Source organism: Dermacentor andersoni, chromosome 10 (genome assembly GCF_023375885.2).
Source record: "Dermacentor andersoni chromosome 10, qqDerAnde1_hic_scaffold, whole genome shotgun sequence".
In the NCBI taxonomy this organism is placed as follows: domain Eukaryota; kingdom Metazoa; phylum Arthropoda; class Arachnida; order Ixodida; family Ixodidae; genus Dermacentor; species Dermacentor andersoni.
Window position 1 is genome coordinate 25,731,652 of NC_092823.1, and position 23,428 is coordinate 25,755,079.

At 45.9% G+C, this 23,428-nt stretch overlaps 1 protein-coding gene across 1 annotated transcript in view; it reads right to left on the reverse strand.

The window, feature by feature from the left end:
• LOC126519208 (uncharacterized) overlaps positions 1-23,428 on the reverse strand; it is a 136,681-nt gene that overhangs the window by 58,786 nt on the left and 54,467 nt on the right. The window contains exons 13-17 of the mRNA XM_050168825.3: positions 17,410-17,529; positions 11,596-11,730; positions 7,940-8,056; positions 5,826-5,975; positions 3,222-3,264 (exon numbers count right to left, since the gene is read on the reverse strand). Coding sequence (XP_050024782.3) covers positions 3,222-3,264; positions 5,826-5,975; positions 7,940-8,056; positions 11,596-11,730; positions 17,410-17,529 — 565 coding nt within the window. The remainder of the gene's footprint in view (positions 1-3,221; positions 3,265-5,825; positions 5,976-7,939; positions 8,057-11,595; positions 11,731-17,409; positions 17,530-23,428) is intronic.

Here is a 23,428-nt window from a genome sequence, read left to right on the forward strand (position 1 = left end):
CCCGGGGCATGTTGCTTCCAACCTGCTTGCTCTTGTAGGTGACCGCGTCTTGACTTTCGTACCGACAGACCCTCAGAGCGGCATACGCTTCTGTAGCATTACCCTTGCCTCGACGCCACTTCACGACCGCAATAGCCCAGTAGCGTTTAACCGTACAAGTCGCAGCACTCTCCCGTGTTTTGGCCTCTACGACGACATTTTAACTTTGACTATGCGTTGTTGCATCAGCGTTTGATTGTTAGCAATATGTTCGGTAGGAAAATTATTTAACCTGCGTAAAATACTTGGTTCTCGAAAAGCGTGGCAGGTGAAGCTTCCGTGTAGATTATTTCCGTCACGCTAAAACTACTAGAATAACCGTCAGTACTTCGCAATGTACTGTCTTGACCTTCAGGTCTGCATTATACGAACTACTTTCCACAAATCACCTTCCCTCCTTTAATCAGTGCACATCTGAGTTTAAAATAAAATGCCTCAAGACATTTTTTTGATGTGAAAGCATCAAATGGCTCATTGAGCGAAAGTGCCAGCGTCCTGCGTGTATAGCAGCGAAACGGGATTTAAATTTCCATTGGCTGCGACGCCACGTCACGACGGGGTTCCCATTGGCTACGACGCAACGGCACAAGCTCACTTCGTCGGAGTAGAACGGCCGAAGTGAACACCCGCTGCCACAGTAGAGTTCCAGGTGTTGCGGGGGAGGGTGGGGGGGTGCGGGCATCGCCGCGACGCCACGTCACCCTCGCTCTCGCTCTCGAAAGCCCGCGTTATCAGCACGTTGCTTGTCTGCGCAAGCTGTCGCCTGCGTCCTAGCTGTGCCTGCCTCGGTAAGGCCAAATCAAAACGTGCCAAGCGTCCCAACGCACTCGCTTGTCCGCGAGGAGTTCATAACTCGAAGGACTGCTGAGCGCCATTGAATTGGACAGTAATGCTTTCGCATTCAGAAGTCCTAAGAAGTGCTTACGTGTGCTGGGGTTTTCGAACTATTAAACGTTCGTGTATATTAAACGACACGTTGTCTGCTCTATGCAGCACTATGGCCACACCGGTACGCGGTATTGACCCTTTCCTAAAAGGTGAATGTTCACCATAGATTTGTTGAATAAACCACCTATCGCATTTTGAGCGACATTTAGCACTCAAAACTAGCACTTCTCGCTCACTTTCGATGTTTCTTGTGAGTGAGTCTGCGACTTAATTTCTATAATGTCACTTCGACTATTGCCGAATTAAAAGTAAATTAATGTAATAGCGCACCCATTTCAAGGTTTTTGTATACAACGTCGCCGAGAAAGAAGCAGGAGTTTTGAAGTATTTTCCTGCACCCCATCAGAAGAAGTTTTTCGTGGCATTCAAGGGCTACCTTGATAAGTGACACGCTTTGTGTAAGTGTTTGCTGCTAAATTCACGCTTATTTACTGAATACCTAAAAAAGACGCATATTTTTTACTGGGTCCCGCTCAAGCTGTTTCACACTTTCACCTTACCAATCACAGCGCGCACCGTGGACATCCGCTAGTACAAAGGTTTGCGCGGACGCGAGCGAAAAAACCACGGACATTGTCATAGGCCGAATCCAACGTGTAGACGATCGTTTAGTGCCTACGTCACGCGCCTCCAAATAGCTGGTCAGTTTCACTATCACAGATCATCACGCGGTCTGCTAGTTTCTGTTACTCAAGAGAGACTCAGTAATTGGATTCTCAGGCTACAAGGTTATTTATATATCGTTGTCCGCCGGTATGGCTCGCGACGCTAAGATGCTGATTGTCATGATACCCTGGTGCCGCTGACACTGATGCCGATACCTGCGTGTCCCACGCTTCTCGGCTACCCTGCATTGCCGAGGAGCATTGCTGTGAAGCACTTTCGTGAAAGTTCCGTGGCAGCGTGCAATCATTCCCTACCGATGCTCGATCATCATCTGGTAAATTGTATCGTACGTACCACTTAGTGTTTTTTTTATTTATTTATCACAATACCCACAGCGCCCGTAGGCATTCCAGCGGGGGGGGGGGGGGGGGGGGGATGGAAACAAAGAAGCAATAAATAAAGCAAGCGCAACAAAACATATACCCGGAACGCTTTCATACTCGCACATACACACAAAAACAATAACTTACTTCAGTGCTCGTATAGAGCTTGAAAATACATCATTTGAGAGAATCGTTGCGACATCGAATGGTAGCTTGTTCCATTGGCTTATGGTTCTGGGGAAAAATTAGATTTTAAACGCTTCAGTTTTGCAGGCTATTTCTTTAACCTTGTTTTCATGGTCCAGCTGCTGAGAAACGTAATCAGGCTTGGAAAAATATTTCCCGGGATCTATACCTGTTAGAGAGTGGAATATGTTGTGAAAGAGCTTCAGTCTGATATATTTCATGCGTTGCTGCAGTGGCTCCCCACCGAGGCTTTCTGTTGCTCTTGAAACACTAGAATTCCTGGTGTAATTTGAATAAACAAAACGAACGGCTGTGCTTTGAATTATTTCTAAACTGTTCACGCCACGTGCCGTCCATGGATCCCACACCGTACATGCATAATCCAGAACAGATCGGACATTTGATTTGTACAATGATGCCTTTGTCTCCAGCCTGGTTACCCTGCCTTGTTTTTAATTTTCCGAAACAACCCCGTCCCACTACCGCCCACGAATTTCACGACATACCCAATGACAACTCGGGCTTTGCCGAGTGACTTGTTGAAAAGGGCGGTGCATATATATCTATATTATTCGTAATGCTAGGCACAACGAGATGTTCCTACATCCATTGGAGCATTTGAGCATGAATTTGCCGCTAGGAACTTGTATGACTTGTTCGAGTTTCGTTGTGGGCAGTCTCTTGTAGCAGCATTTATTATTTAGTTTTTAGTTTTCACTAGCATACGCATATAGATTATGAAATATATTAGTGGGAAACACGTTATTGCTTCGGTAGCCTTTGCGCACTTGTGTGATTGTCCTCCTGGCACATTATATAGATTTTTCGAATGCTGTTGATGACGGGCTCCAGTAGTTTGCTGTCATGCGTCTGTTTATATTTTATCGTATCCAATTACATTGTAGGATGTGCCTGGGCACTGTCCAGGTCGTCTTAACTCGAATAATATGCAAGTTCGAAGGTAACCATTGCGTTCTTTTCTTCCTACACCTGTCCGACTTTTGCTTTCTCGCATTATATAGTCCACGGTTAAATGTACTAGAAGCATCAGGCACGCACCTTTCTCTGTCGATAGGCAAACCTCTTCAGCAAGCTTGTTATCCTGCAGTGAAAAAGAAAACAAAATTTCTTACTCGGTCTCACCTGTTGTTTGGACGACCCAGAAGCATATCCTTTATTCCTTTGCTACAGCGGCACACGGTGACTTGAGACAGGCTCGCTTATTCGAAGTACAAGCGAGGATCGTTCCTTCGCTTGGCTCTTAAGGTAGACGCAGAAATTTCAAAATATGCTCAACTTCCTAGAACATCCTATAACATACTAAGAGGTTTTGCAGCTAAATATGAGTCACTGTATCAAAAAATGAAGAAAACAGAACAGGAGAAATACTATAACCATTCATAAATGTTCACTTTCTTATTAAACAAAGTGCTTCGAGGCTGAAACGGAGTAATGTGGGCTTTATTGTTGACCGAAACGCAAACGGAGTAAAGAACCAATAGAGGGTTCGTTTCTTCATGCCCGGATTTATAATGGAGCGTGGTATATCGGCAAGGTTAACCAATTTCACAATTATTTGCAGGAGCGCGTTGAGTGGTGAAACATGTAAAAGTAAAGTAAAAGACCCCTTTCCGAACAAACTTATTTTCATGCATCTAAACACTCGACGGTATTCAGACAATGTAATTTGGTCTAGTAAAGCGTCACACTGTAGTTTACGTCACTCAGGCGTTAAAGTATTCCCAACAGCGGTCGTCCAAAATCATGGTCCTAGTTTCTCACCCATAATGCATAGTTGCCATTTGTTTTAGAGCTCGGTTTTTCTTGCTAAGCAAGAATTAACTGTACATATGATTTAATAGTATGGGCTGTGTGCTTTTGAGTACGCAAATATCATTCATATCAGTGTCATGTGAGCAGAATTGAGGCATTATTCCTTCCCTAAAAATATATAGTTATTTTCTTTTCCTTTTACGCACTTGAACCTTAGTGAGCGGCACAGAGTGGCAACAATAACCAAAGATGCACATTCTGAATAAATTTCTGAATTCCCAATGAGTTTTATGCTATCACAAATTATTAAAAATGTGCAGTCTCATTTCGTTGAAATGCTTTATGAATTTCAAGAGTAAGCTAGCGAAATCTTAAAACCCATCAAAAATCTGTTCTTAAACAGTTGCTTGAGTCCAAAATGAGCCCATCCAGAGATCCGTGTGAAAGCTCACATAATGACACAATCACAAGCAAGGAAAAGCAAGTTTTAGCAGCAAAGCATCCATGCCTGCGAACAGTATCAGCACACTCGGAGTTCAGTTTCCTTGCGAACATGCCTCTAAAATTAGACGTTGGTGCCTAGAGGCCATCGTCGCTTGGTTCATTTACACGTTCATAAATCCTCTTATTGCGCTGAACTTTGTCGTTTGAGATCGCGAGAACGCTAACCCTTTAAGCCTACCTTTCATGGCGTTCAACCGTAAGAGGCATGTTTTAGTACCCAGTTTTATGACCCAATTTAGGACCTTATACACTTGTATACAACATTTGGATATATGGGTTTCGTATGTAAGGTCCTAGACAAGAGTAACAAAGTCCAGGATATGAAACGTAAGAGTTTCATTTAAAAAATTATGTGATGTGATAGACACGAGCAAATACATAAAGGCACAGTAATTTGTAAATTCGTTGTTTTTGTAGATAAAAACAGAGAATTATGTAGGAGGCAAGCGTTCAAATTTATACGACGGCTGCTCTAAATCATGGGGTTTTACGTGCCAAAACCACTTTCTGATTATGAGGCACGCCGTAGTGGAGCACTCCGGAAATTTCGACCACCTGGGGTTCTTTAACGTGCACCTAAATCTAAGTACACGGGTGTTTTCGCATTTCGCCCCCATGGAAATGCGGCCGCCGAGGCCGGGATTCGATCCCGCCACCTCGTGCTCAGCAGCCCAACACCATAGCCACTGAGGAACCACGGCGGGTAAACGACGGCTGCTCTTTTCAATTAGGAAGGCTCACGTAAAACAATCAGCCTTGAGGAAGTCTATCGCTGAAGTATAATACCTGTAATTATATGCAATTGCGGCCACAGTTGACTAAAGATGTAATAAAAATAGGCTTGCTTACCAAGCATTACGCTGGACGTTAGAGTCACAGATGGTAAAACAAAGAACACTGCATAATCGTATCATCAAATGGTGAGCACTGTAAAGGGGAGGGAGACCTTACACATAAAATACCGAAGACAAACAATATTGACACGAGTAAACATGAAAGAATCAACACACTTGTGCAACAAAAAAAGTACCAGCTGGAACGAAACCACTAAAAAAAGCAATGAAGCGTGGTAATACAGACAAGGAAAGAAAAAAATAAAGAAACAAGCCACAAGAACAAATTAGGCGGGTTCAGGAAGCACAGCTAAGCACAGTTATGCATAATTATAAAGAAACTTCAAACACAATACGGGCGTTAGCAGTAGCTGCTTCTTGTTGGTAGTTTTACGGTATCTACATTCGCCGCAACAGTGGAGGTGCGCGCTTCCCTGCTGCCTCCCTCACAGCCCCATGCTACTTTGAGACAATAAACTAAATGAATGAATCAATGTTGTGGGCCCTGCACAAAGCCCTACCTCGTTGGACTGTCAGTGGTGGCGCCACTTACCGCAGTGCCAGCGTTTGAAAGTCTTGAGATAAGCCTCGCTTGACTGGCAGCCAGCTCGGAGTATGCGTTGCTAAGTGACTTGAACGCCTCCTTCGGGACGCTCTCCTCCAGGCGCCGCTGCAGGCACTTGATGCGCATCGAAGACGTCTCCTGAAGAAGAAGCAATTGACGATTCCGCCGGAGAAGAAAAGCCTTTGTCACCCCGTCCTTGAAGCGCCTCTAGAGCGCTGGAGCGCTGGTACTGGTTAAAACTCACTGCTGAAAAACATGAAATATTTGCTGAAGATATTCGCCACGAGCATCCGCTTCTTACAGCACAACAACGTTGTATACATATTCTGCAAATTTACTTCACGTTAATAGTTCCTGCAAGTGATCCGCGAGAAGTAGCGTGCTTAAGAAATCATAGACTCTAGCCAAGGCCCTTGTTTCTTCTGTCTGATTTTTAAAGCAGCGAAGGTAGACACGATACATGCAATGACAACGCACGGCACAAAAACCTGCATCATCAAGGTCTGTGCCACAGTGTAGTCAGATGACATTTTACAGCTGCGGCTGACAGCATCACGATAATGATAACGCAGCGTGACTGCGAAACACCGATACCAGTATTGCAAACAACAAACCGACGACGTATGCGGTGAAGAATTACAAAGCAAAAGAGTGGTCTACCATCGCACTATACACTGCTAAGGTATCTCACAGACTGAAACAAAAAGCCGGAGTTTCGCTAGAATGGCGTAGCATATAGCTAATTAGCAGTCAGCCCTACTAAGTAAGGATAGTACATTTATCGGCCGTATCACCTTGTAAACATTCGCTTCATAACTAAATTAACAAGCATGGTGTCAGCGCGGACAGCAAACTGCAACACATCACACTCGATGACTGCGGACATCCACTTTCAAAACGCTGGCGTTAAGAAGCGCGGCAGCAGCAGCGAGCAAACTTACTTTCTTGCAGTCTATCGCTTCAACGCAAGCTGAGCGCCGAGAACGCACAGCACGCACAAAGCTAGGAGCCCTCGACACATGCAGGCTCTACCCACAATGCAGGTCGTTTTCAAGATACGGCCACGCGACCGCGCGCAGCCTCCACATACGCAGTTGCAGCCGGATTAGAACACCACCCCTCCTGCCTTTCATACCCCCTGTTCCTCGCAACGTTGGGTTTCCCGCACGCGACGGAAGACGGCGCGCTTCCTCCTAGCTTTCCTCCCTTTCGCGCGGGAAATATTGAGCCGCGGTCGTTGCAGACTCGCACATACCGCCGCACAAACCGCGGACTCGAACGTACAGTGTATGGCGCGTGGCAACGGTGTTATGGGCCTTGAACTTTTCACCCAATATCAAGGCGACGGTGACGCCGACGGCAGAAATGTGCTTGGCGTGTCCATATAATACCTAGTGCAATAAAATAATGCGATTAGGCACGCAATTCCTAGGTTATAGCGGCAATTCTAAAGGTCGTTAGCTTTTTTCACAGAGCCAGCAACGAAAAGCGGGTAAGTAATCACAAAGAGGGCGTTTGTGACATGCATGTAAAATAATTTGCGTTCAACGAAAAAGTGGTGTGTGTAATTTCACTTTTCTACTACGTACGACAAACGGCAAAAATAAACTCGGACACGTTCCAGCGCATAGACTTTCAGAACGGTAGCACTTACTAAAGGGGAATATTTTCACAGTTTTGTGCGGCTATGAATTACAAGCTAAATGGTATCTTTGACGACAGTAAGCCGGTAATGTCTGTGTTTAGGCTTGTTAGTCGAACATTTTGAATTGAGATCAGTGCAACGAGCTGCTGTATCTTGGCGCCAATCACGGCTGTGACATTACTTGATTTTATAGCAGTTTATTTTTTTCTGCTCTTTTTATTTCGCTCTGTTGATATACGTCTGCTCATTCAGAATAAAGCACCCTTGGAAATAAGCACTGTGTGCGTCTTATACTGTCCATGTTTCTTGTTGCACTGACATAAATTAAGATGAAGTAACCTGCAGTAAACACACTCAGACTCTTCTTCGACTTCCAACGCGCTCTCACTTATTCTTCTAGTCTCGTTTTCGGACAATCGGAGCTGAAGCTCAGCGCACTGATTCTTGAAATTCTCACTTGAAATGCTTCAAGGTGCCCGAGCTGCTCCAAGATGATGTGGTCCTTCAGGCGGTCCAGAGAGGCCTGACGATCGAGCAGGTCACGCACTGACCATTTCCCCTCGATGCTGGCTAACTGTGCGTACAAAGAAATGTTCATAAAAATTATGCAAATCCAACACACTTAGTATCTACGTGAAGTGTTCGTGAAGCGGGTAAACAATGTTGTTGCAACGAACGACGATTCATATAGTTGTGTTTAATTTCATTCTGTGCAGCGCACAACTTTAGGCATTGTTTATGCTCCCTCAACACAAAGGTCATAACTGTATTTATATTATGCCATATTTACGTTATAGCATTTACTCCGCTCACAAGCTATGGCCCAATAAAAACACCAAATCAGGCGGATGCGCGGCGCGAGAGGTCGACGCAGGTATGTCACGAGGAGAAAGGTGGAGTATGACGCTTCTTGAGAGAGGATAATGATGCGAGGTGGGTGCAGAGAAAAGTACGACACCTATCGAACAACATTTAGACATTTAACACAGCTTGTGTAACAGTGGATAAAACCCATTCTGGACGACTGAGCAAGAGCGGGCACATATCTAGTGGCACATATCGAATTAATGAATCAATGAAAATTGGACCAACCAAATAATGAAAAGAGTATTCAGCGCCATTCCGTTAACACGTCGGCGTGCTTTACATGTACCGGTGAAGTACATATACCGGTGAGATAATTTGGTTAGGTTTTATGCAGGAATTTATTGTTTTGTTATGCATAAAACGAGGTTTGCCTCCTCGCACTACTTTGTCGGTCAGCGAACGAGAGGTATGTGAACCCGTTCGCGGGCATGAGCATTCGGTGCACATACAACATTCGCACACATATATACAAATATATACTGAGGTACTAAGTTACCAAGCTGATAGAAGCGGAAACATACCAGCGAAAGTGAGCAATAAGACGTTCGCTTTAACTGAAGTAAAACAAGTTCTATAAACTGGATCCTTTGTCGAGAGAGATGCCGGCATAGTTTGCAATGTGAATGACGACATCTTCATCTCCACAAACTGATCTAAGTCAGTGTGACAGTATCACCTTCAATAGTGTTGGTGCTCTCGGTGCATCTCACATGAGGTGCCTCCATGGAAACGCATGGAGTTGGCAATCACTGCAGTCAAAGAGATACGTTCTACTTCCACTGCTGCAATTTGCGACAGAACCGGGTAGGTAATGTGGATGCGCGGTTGAAAAACGGAGCATACCACCCGACTGACAAGCCAAGTGAGTGTGATATTGGCAGTTTCTTGGGTCAATTCGGCATCCGAAGTGCGAAGTTTCGGCCGACGTTTTGCGGCCGTTGCGAATCCACTCAGCGCCTGAGCCAATGTAGTATATTTCAAACCGAATGAGTCGCAATGCTGTTTCTGGCATACGCGATGGGCCGATCTTTACTTGAAAGTTAGTCTGAGCGGCCAATATTCTTGCAGACTTCTTCGCCAGGCGTGTGTAGGAAGAATTTTATGTTGATATCTCAGACCACCATTCTTATTCTATGCATATGTGGGAAGTTCAACGTAATGCATCGGGAGGCATTGTATATCTAAACCTTATGTTTCTAATGGACTACAATCTCAGTGCGAGGGACGTAAAAATAATATTAAACAATAGGGATACACTCGCCGGGACTCGGCTGTTCGATGTCAGCGCGCCAAAATGGTGCCCGCTTAAGCGTCCTGAAAATGCCCTGAACTTCTAAAATGAGCGCACCACTTTTATTACGTGAAGAATCATTCATCTATTCATTTCCGAAGTATTGCATCATGCCCAACATTACCATGGGTTTGGTATATCCGTGGCCACTAATATCAATAGCAGTGAATTGAAGGCGAGATGTTCATAAGAACGACATCTTCGGTCTAGGGTTTATACAGTTGTTCAATGAATTGTTTAAATTGGCTACCTATCCCGATAAGCACAAGATCAGGACAGTGCTCGCAAAACACAACGCAGATAACCAAAATGTGCTGGCGAACTATCGACGAATAAATTTGCCATGTACTAATACGCCCTTCAAAAAACTTATGGATGAGCCCTTGACAAATTATCTTGAGAAATACCACGTGTACTTTTGCCTGCCCAGCAATGGTTTAGGATTGGTTACCGTGCCAGCCCTGTATGAAGCTCCATAACACAAAATAGAAACCTAGTATTTAACGCACCTCTCTCCGCACTCAGCACATTCTTAGATATTAGCAAAGTGCTTACCTTAGTAGATCATGGTGTACAATTGCGTAAAGTTTAGCATTGTGAATTTAGAGGACACGAGTAAGCATTCAATTGAAATAAAATTGATCACTCATGGAGTGCAAGGAGGGAGCAGCCGCTTAACATATGCTACACTGAGCAGCTTGACTGGAGGCGGCTGCCCCCTTATTTGGCAGCGATGGACAGCTTCACACCAAAACACCCTTTCTACATGCACCTAATAACAACAACAAGGCGATATATATTACTTAGCGGGTAGGTATGCGAGCTAGTTGGTACGAATCCATCGGAGAAAAACAGCCCGAAATAGACACGGTAAATGGAACACAGGAAATACTTGTCCTGTGTTTCTCTATTCTACATGTTTATTTCGCGGTGTTTTTGAACGATGAAGATGTATTACCTTACATGCAAGTGTATATAAGTGCATAATGTTTATATACAAACGCTCGCGTTAGAAATGAGATGGAAAAATATCATTACATTACGTATGCTAACAAAATAGGTTCACCTCAATACATTACGTTCATTTAGAGAACGTGCAACTAGTTTAATGTTTGACGAGTGCAAGAAGAAGAAAGCAGGAAATACAGAAATAAATGCGAAGGTGGAGAATATACTATCATGTGATAGTATATAATCCCATACAATGAGCAAAACGAGAACAAGCTAAAAGCGGGAGCCAACGTTCCGACAAGTGGACTTGCTATTAAAACGTTGGCTCCCGATTTTACCTTGTTCTCGTTTTTCTCATCGTCTTGAATTTCTATCTCCCGCTTTCCCCGTGTTCTTTCTATATTATCCTTTGTATATCATCGGATAGTATATTATCATGCGATAGCATGCCTTTCTCTTAGCGCTTTAAACTTGTTAGATAGAAGGCACACTCAAGTAAGGCAATGCAAGAACAAAGAATAAAATTGCAGCTCGGGCTGCAAATGTCAATCACAAGACTCTATCGTGTCAGTGCTCACAAGTGGCAGCAATATCTATTTCATGGTAACATAACAATTAAAAGCCTGTGAAATCGGAATCAAATCGCTTGTATACCATAATTTGTGCGGAGCTATGTGTGCTGGAGAGTCAATCATGCAATCATCGGAAGACCTTATACGTCCCCTGCATATTTATAACGCGACGAATAGGAAACCGTGCCGCATGCGAATCGTTACTCGTGCTTCCAGTAGTCTCGCCAGCAGAGGTAATGTGAACATAAGTTAACAGTTGATATGCTAAGTACAAGCCCGTTGAGAACTGCTAGACAGGCTAGTTTATGTTTTCTGGCCATATTTCCGTGGAAATTATTTCGGTAGTACGTCGACGACTGTACTGAAGGTTCTTATGTTTGCTTCCAAAGCTCATTCGACGACTGCTGCTTATCTGAATAAAAAAATCAGTACCTGCTCCTTGTCACCACTCTTCCTGCCTTCCGTCCATCGAAGAGCGTCGGCCTTCCACGCCTTAGCAGCACGAACAGTCTCCTCGTACAGCCGAACAAGGGATGCGCCTTTTCCATTCACCAGTAACACCTGCAGCTGCAATAAAGCGTTAGCATCATACCCCAAGTCCACTCTACATCACAACTCTACATTTGTGAGGAGCCCTATGTATCTCTATGGATGGATATATATATATATATATATATATATATATATATATATATATATATATATATATATATATATATATATATATATATATATTATTTTTGTTACTTTAAATTGATTAAAGGCAACCAGTCGCCAACATTTACACTACCATAACGATTAAACGTCTTAATTTTGCAAATGACGCATTCTTATGCAGATACAAGGCATTACACCTTTCGTGTGACAGGGCTGGCGAGCTCACCAAACAATGCTTACGCATTAAAAAATTGAAAGGTTGCAGAAGTTCACTTGTATTTAGGAGACCTATTCAGTCACGCACCAACTATGTTGCAACAGCGGGGCAAGCCGCAAACGATCTGACTCTCTCTCTCTCGGTCTATATATATAAACGAAAAGAAACGGAACCGAGGGACCCTATTTTTATTATTCGTGTCAAAAGAAGCCAGCAAGCAAGGAAACAGAGGACAACACAGTGGAAATTACTTGTACCTAATAATTTAATTAAAAAACTATAAATTATACGAAACGAAAGTGGATGAAAAACAATTGACCGCAGGTGGAGTACGAACCCACGTCTTCACATTACACTTGCGACGTTCTTACCAAATTAGCTACCGCGCTTCCATTTTTCCTATCTACTTTTCTGGGGTATTCATGTTTATCTACTAGAACTAACGCTAGGAATGTTACCCAGCGCCACCACTCACAAGCCTTAGCGGTAGAATGTAGAGCATCCATTCTGTCGCAGGCGTGACGGACACGTGACTCCAGCGGCAGAAAGGATATATATATATATATATATATATATATATATATATATATATATATATATATATATATATATATAATGTTACAATTAGTGAAAGTGCCTGGTAATGCGTCTCTCAATAGACGTGATTTCTGGGGCTTTACGTGCTAAAAGCACGATTTCATTGTGAGACACGCTATACTGGGGTGCTCTGGATTAGTTTATACCACCAGAGGATCTTTAACCAATTCAGCAATCAACTTTATTTACCATTCGTTTCTCTTACGAAAATTGGAGGAAAATGTTTGGCCGGGAACGAAAAGCTACCTCAAAGTAGCATGATGAGGTTCCTGCCCGTCTTGGCATAGGTGATAACAAGCGAATCATACAATTTATACAATGAACATAATGAACACAGATGAACAAAGCAAATAAAATTGTAGTGGTATACATTCCTACAAGGGAAATTACATCAAGAGAACACACTCATGATATAATTATTTCACACACACAATAAATGTGCACATAGTGGAACGCGTAATAATGTTAAATTTAGATATACCCGTACAAACAATGTATTTACGAATTATTTAATGAACATATATTAGGTGTATTCGAGTCAAACATATGGGAACATTAGTTAAACAATTCAACTATTAACAATTTAATAAGTGCGACATTTCAAATGTAAAACTGGGCGTAATCAATTCATGTTCCGAATAAAAAATATCTTAAGCTCTTTCAGAGCAATGCTACACAAATCAATTCCTTCGCCATGTAGGTGTCCTAAGTAAATGGGCATGCAGTGTTCTAGCGTAGCGTGCCCCCAATGTACGTGACAAGGGCGTTTTGGCATTTAGCCACCACCGACATGTAGAATTAACATAAATGACTCCCAGTATTTACAAGACAAAAAGACAGCAGATGCGTCTTGGAGCGTTAAACCCCGATTTCCAGTGAAGCTATTTCTTTCGAACAGTTCCAATAAAAGGTTTATTGGAACACCTTTACTCTTCCGGTCTTAGAATACGCTAACATAGCTTGGTTCCCCCACACTAAATACAACTTTAAAACACTCGAAATGGTTCAAAGGAAAGCCGTGCACTTTATCTTCACCTGCTATGGGAGCATGCATTCACCCGCAGATCTTTTACGCACGGCTGGGCTTCACACGTTTTCCAGCCGTGCTAAATTACACCATCTAAAGTTTTTGTATTTACTTCTTAATAATGCATTAAAGATGTCTCCCACAGATTTTGTTCGTATAAACACTACAAGAGTAACACGTCACAAACATGCACTCACCGTTGAGGAATATTTCTGTCACAGTAATACTTTCCGATATTCTTTTTTTCCACAAGTTGTCCGAGATTGGCATCGCTTGCATCCATCAGTCACGGCCCAGCGCACCATAGACAAATTTATTACCCTCGCTGAGAGCTCTGCGCTTACATTCCTCTCAGGATAACCTTGTTCATGATATTATACTACACTGTTCCTCTCAGTGTACTCGCGTTACTTCGCCATAAAATTGAACATGGTGTCGTCCCTCCCTTGCCGCTTTACCCCAGCACCAAATTTTTACTAGACATGATGTCGGTTGAGTTCATAGTTCTGCCAGGACAGCCGGATATTCTTCGTAGTTCGTAAAATACATTCATCAAGCTGCGGATGACTGCAGGTGTAATTTACTGCAAATGTCATAACAAGTCCCCCGAACTTGCTGTTTACCTATATATGCCCCATGACGTGCCCCCTTTTTTTTTAGCGAATATATACAAAGTGTCTTGGTTAATTCACCCAAAACATCGGCGAAACGAACTACGAACGTCCCTGGACGCATAAAAAACGGGGGAAACACGACAGCTCCTATTATTTACAACGCTTCGAATTAGACCAGGAACATCAAAGTTTTGTCGGACATTGCACTTACCATAACATTTTCCCCTTTCTATAAAATATCACACTAGTGTAACCCAGGGCTATGTAAGGACACTAGTAGGCATAGCTGATAGCTGCCGTATCTCGCGCTGTAACACTTTGTATAAGTAATTTTTACAGCGGCACTGTATATGTCCGACTACGGAAGCTCTACTGCGGGAGAATGAGTTATTGCATTCGTCTTAGGTACGTGACAGACGGACAAATTTCTCGTCGGGTATTGCGGTTTTGGAGTCAGAGAGGATGTACCGGGCTTCAGTGGGGGCAATGGCAGCGCGGCTATTGCAGCCTCTTCTGCTTATCCTGAAGTGTAGGTGATTGGGAGGGGGGCGGAGATGAGCGGATGCCCGTGCGGTCCACAACCGCCATCGCAGCAGCCGTGCCCGCGCAGACCGCGTCCGCCCACACCGCGTCCGCCCATGCGGCGGACTTCTCGGACCCCTAGTATTTGTGGAGGGCGCGAGCGCGGGCCGCACTGCGTGCGGCGTGGTAGTTGGGGCGTGTGTTGGGTGGGAGAGGTTTGAGGAAGAGGTTGGAGCGTATGCGTGTGGGGTGGGTGAGGAGTTGGGGACGATTGGCGGGTATTGGAATCTGAAGTCTATCTAGTATGTGTCTGCCTGTAGGGGTTTTAGTGAGACTTAGGTATTGTGCCTGTCGGCGGGCTGCAGCGAGCTCGTGTGTGGTGTTGCGAAGTCCTAGGTCTGGGAGTCTAGAGGTTTGTGTGTGAAGAGGGAGATGGCGTACTTTGCCTCACCCCCTCCCAACGTTTGACAGTGGGGAAGCAAGTGCCGTGAATACGCCTATGAACCTATTGCGAAGTTGCCGATGAAAGAATAAATGTCGCAATGTGTGACAATCTGCCCTAAGGTCACGCGAAAGTTGCGCAAAATACCTTTCTCCTCCTTTTTGTTTTGAGCAGATCGATGTGTAGCAACCTTGTTTTGGCATACCGGATGATCCGGTTCGTTTAAGGACAACCCTAAAGGCCGTAAACTCTTTATTCCCGCTGGTTAGTCTGTAGCGACTCGCAGGCAGATCTCACAAGAGAGGTTGAAATTCTTAACCTGCAGAGTCGACAAAACCCTTTCTCGCGAGAAACCCGCAGCGGTGGCACAGTGGCTACAGAGTTCAGGTGCTGAGAATGGGGTGGGGAGCTTGATTACCCGGCCGTATTTATAGCGGGAACGCTGGTGTACTTTGCCTAAGGCGAATGAAAAGAACCCAGTTGATCAAAACTAAAGATAACCCTGCACCACGGCGTCCCTTACAGCCTACTGTGCACTTTCCGCACGTTAAACCCAACCATATTTCTTTTTCCTGCCAGAGCAACCTTCCCGAGTATGTAGTGTGAGTGCTACACTTGTACTCACTCCAGAGTGATCACACCTTCTGAACTTTAGTTATGGCATCAGAGACGGGTTTGTAGAGCAATTTAGACGGAACGTGCGAAATCGCAATAAAGTACAACACTGGAAAAAGAAACGGTGCTTTAAGCATGAAAGCATCAGAAACGTATATCTGCAAGCAATTCGGAGTGAAAAATGTGCCATTTGTTAAGCGGTATTCAAACATCCCTCATGGCGACCATGTTCTTGGGTCAGTTGACAAGTCGTGGCTTAGCATTAGTGAACACGGAGGACAAAAAAAGAATCTTGTCCCTTGGTTGTCCACTGTGCGCTCTGGCACCGTTTGCAAGCACTCGCGTGTACGTCCGGCCTTTTTTTTTTTTGCCTTACTACGTGCGTGTGTTGTATTGTACTATATGTAGCAATAATTTCTTGCCAGTTGTATCAACTACGAGAACATTTTATTGCGTATTCGTAATCCAACAGTTTTGCATGCTAAATAAAACATATATGTAATAGCTCTACATTTGCTTGCTGAACAATAGTTTACAAGGTGCTTTCTCCTTTTCGAGAGTGCGCATGACTCAGTTACTTAAAACTTCGTCCATCGATTTTATTTACTCATTCTCTATTTTTCCGTCAACGACATCTCTAACAGGAAAAGCAAGCTATGCTATAGCTTGTAAAATGTGAGAGAACAACAAAAAAAGAGTGTTATACGTTGTCAGCACTGCCACCACTGACTGCGCTCTATGTAAGAAAATAAGCGAAATCCCATGAAACGCTTCTACGTGGGGTGACTGTTCTCCATAGAGCCTTTATCTGGGGACATATATTACACCGTATTGCGAAAAACTTCGCCTAAATTATGACAATAAACAATGTTTACAAACTACAGAAAGCCAAGGACCATGTGAAGGTCGGCTGCATTGAGATCGCGCGGACGTTCTCATTGTTTTTTTCTGTTTCTAAAGCAAAGTATTTAAGTCGACCCGTACTTTGCCAACCCCTACTGCTGCCGCTGGGTGGTGCTGTCTTACCGAAAAGCTCATACGCAGAGCAGTACAGATATAACGAATGCCTTATATAACGAATATGACTGATATAACGAATCGAGCTCCACGCAGTGCCTTCTTTGCTGCCCGTATACAGTTGTGTCGGTTGCCAGCTCCTCTACGAAGTTATGCAGGGAAAAAAATCTAAATTTCCCCACTACAGCGATTGCACGCGTTTAACCGCATAGTTCCTTTACTAAAGCGATGTTTTCTACCCCTTTCGGGCTTTCGGAAAAAGTACAGCAGTCAACTCGGCGGGTCCCCGAGATGGCGTGTTCAAAAGTGGACCGATTCCGTAGACAGTGTGCTCCGCGTAGCGTGAATCGCGTTAGTTGGGTATCATGGTTTTCTGCGGTTTACTTATTTCCGGTGAGGCAGGAAATGCCTAAGCTGCAAAACAGGTTGCACAAGTTAAGACAATTTATGTCATTCATTTACACGCCTCAAGAAACCTTACCGTCACATAGATTTCCACATGTTCGTTGGATCTGCATCACTTTTTATTCCGTCTTACCTCTACGACTTCTGGATCACCAGCCGCGATGTCCTCGTGCCTCTGTAAGGGTGAAGTCTCGTCCCCTTTCCACTCCTCGTGTTTTGTTAATTTTGTCTTCTCCGGTGTCTCTAAAGTGCCCTGCGTAAATGTGTAACACTCATTCAGCTAGATTCAAGCCACTGATAAACGAACAAGAAAAACGAACGTATCAACGCTGCCCCTACCAAACTCTCTGACTAAAAAATAACCTTATTCTCGCTTTTAAACGCTTTGTGAACGACATGTACCTTCGTCATAATCCTTATGTCCAGAAGTTACTGAGACGGACAAGGGAGAGTAAAGAATACCAGCGTACTGGAATCATAAGTGATGCGCCGGACTTCACGTCCCCGTTTCGGCGCCCCTAGTCAACGAAGATTTTCCTTTACTATTAGCGATGGCCATGCACGGCCACTTATAAAGCTTTCGGCAGCGTCCTGGATATAGGGGCAAACAGAGCTCTGTTGTGCGTAAAATCCTTGATGTTGCTAGCGCTGAGTCTGTCTACGCGTCGTAAGCGTGTCGTCACACGCAGGACCTTCTTGCCACGCCACCTGAACGCGCAACAATCATTAACAGCCTTCGGTCACACTGGTTGCCGAAACATCGGCAGAGATTTCTACGATGATATTTATTTCGGGAATCATTTTTACGTTCGTTTACTGCAAACTAAGCACGTTTTATTCGTAGGTGACAAAGTGATACCAATACAATGCGGTATAGTATCGCTTTTGTGGCAGTAAATCTTTCTAAAAACATCCTCACAAAAGTACAGGCGAAAACACATGACCGACACTCGCAGTATATGGTTATGCTGTATATTCCCAGTGGGGTGCACAGTTGCTATGTCCGCCGTTGAAGCGCTTGCAGGCGCAGCTGTAGCGCTGCACACAAGAGAACAGGCTAAAACAAGGCAGGGCACGCAGTGTGGAATGAGCTGGAAACGGCGAACTGTCCGGTAAAATGGTGCGTCGGGAAATTGGGCACCAGTCTGTCAAGATAAAGGAAGAAGGTACCACTACGTCCGGTGAACAAAAAACAATGAATGCAGCAAGAACACTGGACTGTGCTTTCCGACTACGGTGATTCGTTTCGGGAGTTTCTTTTTTTTTTTTTCAGAACAAACTACAGACAATTTTATAGAATCGAGTGTGGTAGATGGCGCAGTTGTATTCTTTGAAACGGATTACCTAAATAGGCATCCATAAGTTGCAGCAATCGTCAGACTAAATAATAAAACAATTAGGAACATTTAAACTATTTAGTTTAGCGCACATTCCTATTTGCGAATAGCAACCACCGCTAGGTAGGCGCAGAACTATTTGTCACCGCCACCTGAAAACGGTGATGCCATGGCGAGAATCTTTCGGCGTCAGGATTTTCGCCTTGGGCAAGCTGGTTGCCGTCATGGTGTTCAAGTCTCTGCAGAATTCTTCCCTTGCTAAGGAAAACTCAATTACCCTCCGCGATAGCCCAGTGGCTATTGTGTATCACAGCTCAGCTCGAGGTCAACAGTTCGATCAGCCGCGGCGGCTGCATACCGATGGGACGAAATGCAGGAACGCTCGTGTACTTAGATTTAGGTGCAGTTAAAGAAGCCCTGGTATGCTACTCGCAATACCAGAATTCAAATTCTTATTTTAAGAAACCACAACTTCGTTGGTAAGCCAATACACTGGTGGCCTCCAAAATTCGAAGAAAAATTAGTTTTTTTTTGTCACTTGCACAGAATTAAGCATGACGAAAAGACCCGAGGATAGTGCGTGAGTGCAAAGGTGCGTTTGTTTTCTGCACGGGCGCGCACGGGCGCGCCCGCTGGTGGTGGCGCGCACCGCTGCACGGGCGCGCGCCACCAAGGTACGTTGAGCTTCCAAGGTAGAGCAGCCGAGCAGATACTCCTCCCAAGCCTCTCTAGTAGGGATGGGGAAATGGGATGAAAAGGAAAGTGGAGTGGCGGGGCACGAAGCCACAACGTAAGAGGTATCGGCGAGGACCTGACAAGTCGGGCACGTGCCTGAGGTCTCCGGCATGAAGTGCCGGGCGAACGCCGGACTAAGGAAAGTATTGGTCTGAAGGCGGCGTAGTAGTCGTTCGTCCGCTTTCGCCAAACCGCGTGCAGGGTTAGGGTAGAGTTGGCGCGAAGTGCGATAATAATGTAATAATAATAATGAGTGGGCGCTATTGTAACCTGGTCTGGACAAATAGTACTGAGAAATCATTAGGTAATTTAGTTTCAGTTCAAAAGAATGCCTTACGTGCTATTTCAGACTTACTTTACAATGGACATACGCGTGACATATTCCGGAAGTTCAAGATTTTACGTGTAGACCGCCTTTATGAGTATCAACTTATGTGCTCTTTTAAACGTGACATGATTAAGGGTACTAATCATATCATAAACATCGCGAACTTGCAGCGGAATCCTTCTTTTCGCCTAAATCGATATACGGAACACTGGGAAGTCCCGCGCCCTCGGACTAACTATGGCCTTCAAGCACTCTCCTACTGTCTTCCCTCTACACCTAACAAATATAGTCTAAATGATGCAAACATACGCCATATATCCAAGAGCACATTACTGCAAAAATTTCTGTGAATAATTAACTTTTTGGTTTGTCGGTTGAAAAGTATTTCTTTGCAATTTCTAAGTTGTCATTTCTGCTTTTCATGCATACATGTATGCGTATATGCATGTGTGTATATATATATATATATATATATATATATATATATATATATATATATATATATATATATATATATATATATGTATATATATTTATATATATAGTTTCCACGAGTTTCCACGAGTTTCCGGCGAGTTTCCCACGAGTTTCCATAGTTTCCACGAGTTTGCCGGCGCAAGAGGTGAGAGAGATGGGTCTCAAGGCCTCAATGCTAACCGGCTTGCTCGGCTTGGGGATGAACGTGACCAGCGATGTGGTCCATTCTGATGGGAGTGGCGAGCCGTCCCAAGTCGAGTTAATAAGGTGGATCAGCGACAAAAGATCCTGGTCGGGGAGATTGGCTAGGAGCGACACTGGGCAGGTCCAGCCATCCCGGCCGGGAGCCGTGCCCCGCCACATTTTCGCCAGCGCCGCCCGCAAGTCGGGAAGCGTGTATGGAGCGTCGAGGTTGGAGTAGGGGGAACCAGAATATGTGTATTCCGGGCCCACGGGGTCGACCGTGCGACAAATGTATCGGTCGCAGGGATCCTTCGCGAGTTGATCCGTCGTGCCCTGATAGGCATGCAAGGCGCGACGGAGTTGACGCTGTGTTTCTCCACGGGTGGTGGAGAGGTCCAGAAGGCTCCGTAAGAGTCGCCACGTGCTCTTGGAGCTCATCTGGCCTGCTGCCTTCGTGCAGGTGTCGGTCCAATATGAATCGGCAAGCTGCACAGAATATGCAGCCGCTTGTGTGGTGAGCGCCTCGATACGGGAGCGGAGTTTGCGGTTCAGCTTGTTTCGCCGCCAACGGCGTATGAGGCCGCGGCGAGCATCCCAGAGATGGAGGAGGTGTGGGTCGATAGCAGGAGTCACGTTAGAGGTGGCAAGGGTCTGTGTGTGCGCTCGTTGCGCATGAAGGGCATAGGATGCCCACGCCGCGTATTCGTCTGAATCAGGGATCGGGGGAAGGGTTGAGATCTGAACTTCGTCCAGTCGGTAAGACGGGCCTGGCCCCCGTGTTGGCGCATTTTCTGTCGCGGTGTGAAGGCAATTCGGAGCAGAAAATGATCGCTACCGATGGTTTCATCGAGATTCTCCCACGTACGATCGCGGATGTTACGGGTGAGGGAGAGGTGCGGGCAAGTGTCACGTGACACCGAATTACCGCAACGTGTGGGATGTACGGGATCAGTGAGCAGCGTGAGACTAAGCGCCTACGTAGGGGCAGTAGCCTGAAAGGGTTGGGGTTGAGCCAGATTGGTTGAGACAGGTTGAGCCAAGACGGCCGGTTTAAAGTGATTGGAGAAATAGGGAAAGGTGTGAGCGCTTTCGCCTGTTCCCGAAACCTCTAGAGTTCCACTGTACGATATCGAAGCGGGACGGCAGATTTGAAAAGGGTGTGCGTTTGGTAGCCATCATGAATGTCCTACATTTTATATGTCCTATAAAAAAAATAAATGTCATCCTCCATGTCCTGTTAGGAGCCTTGGGAGACAGGAAGGGGGATGGAGGCCAGGCTGCCCTGTGTCGAGGTGGTGGCGGCCACCTTGCGGCGCCGGGGTGCGGAACCGACACTACTTCGCGATATAGAGCGGGACCGTGATATTTTGGATTTGAACTCAGTAATCGCGGAGGCCTGAATGGCCTGCACTACCTCAGCTACAATGCGTTGAACGGAAAAAGTGGAGATGTGGTGGAGGAGCATATTGTCAAGGCGGGAGACGCGCTCCTCGAGGGGCAAAGTTGAATCAATCGGCAGAGGAGCATTAGCTACGGTAGCCAGGGGAGTACTCAGTGTGGGCGCCGCCTGAGGGCTAGGCTTGAGGGGGGCGCCCAGCGGGGCCGTCTGGGTAGGGACGGCAGGGCCGGGCGCCTGCGAAGTGTGCTGTTGCAGGGATGCAACTTGCTTAGTCAGTAATGCAATTTGCCGCTGAAGGTCCACGTTCTACTTGCGAAGGGCCGCAAGTTCAGGGGAGGGAGGGGCAGTAGGTGGGGGAGAGAGAGGCTCGGGAGCAGCAATTCCTACCCAACTACTCACCTGTGGTGGCGCAGCGGCGGAAATTCTTGGGTTTCGGCCGGGCGCTGGGAGCCAGGCTGTTTCGGGTGGGCACCCTTCTTGTCGTAGAGTACCGGAAGTACGGTACGGTATTCCGTAGAATACCGGAAGCGCTTCCGGTATTTGCCCGTGCAACCTCTGGCCCCGGTCTCGTGAGCACCGTGACAGAGGAGGCACTTGGGTTGGCAATCGTGGTCGGTGAGGCCTTCGGGAGCGAGGGTCCCACATAGGGTGCAGCGGTCTGGGTTGGGATGGGGGCACACAGACGGCCGGTGGCCTATGGTGCCGCACTGAGGACAGGCCGGGATTGTCTTTTTATACGGCCGAACGTACGTCGCCACGCAGTGGTAAAAGAGGAATCGGGGGAGCTTCGTACCCTCGAAGGTAACCACGGCCGCGGTGGAGTCGCCGAGTTTATGGACCGCAAGGATGGTACCTTGGGGCCAGTGAAGTTCTAGCTTTATCTTTTGAGGGGTCTCGGCAGGGTTGATGGTGATAACCCCCTGCAAGTTTCCCCGGTAGGCTTGGCGTGACCTCGGACGCGTAGCAGCTCGTCCCCCACCGGCAGCTGGAAATCTCCGAGGAGTTGTTCAGCCTTGGGCAGCACGGTAGTGCTGCAGATGATGTTTTGGTCCCAGATCGGCCACACTTGCACTTGTGTGGTGGTCGGGTCACCCAGGTAAGCTCGGATTGCGTCGCCCAGACGATCAGCCGAGGAAAAGGTTCGGAGCTCGCAGGGAATGCGAGGCTTTAGGACCACAATGTAGTCGTCTCGGGAGAGGCGAAGAGTTTGACGCGGACGCCACTTGCGTTGCTTCGGAAGAAATAGAGGTGCGCGCGGCGTCTGTGGGACGCCGCGCATGTGTGCCTTGCGCAGCTGCGGAATGACTGTCAGCTGCGGCATCTCGGTGCAAGGACGCGTGCTTGCATTTCGCTTGCTTGCGTTTCCAGATATTCACCATGTTTTCGAGGTATTCATTCTCCGATGGCATAAGTTGGTCTCTATCGTAATCACTTGCAGTGAGGCAGGGTCGTAGCCCGCAACCGCAGTGGCTGCCGCCATCGTCGGGCTGAAAGCCGCGACGAGGGGCGCTAGGCGTTATGAGACAAAGCCTAGCGAGGCGGCGTGGTAGCCGGGAGTGAAAAAAATCTCTAAAGGTGCCGAAAATTGGCCCACCTGCACGAGAGTGGTATCCGGGCAAAGCACAGAACTTGGCGATCACGATAAAATCGGTGGTGAGGGGGATGACGGTGATAGTGCGCAATAATATGGGAC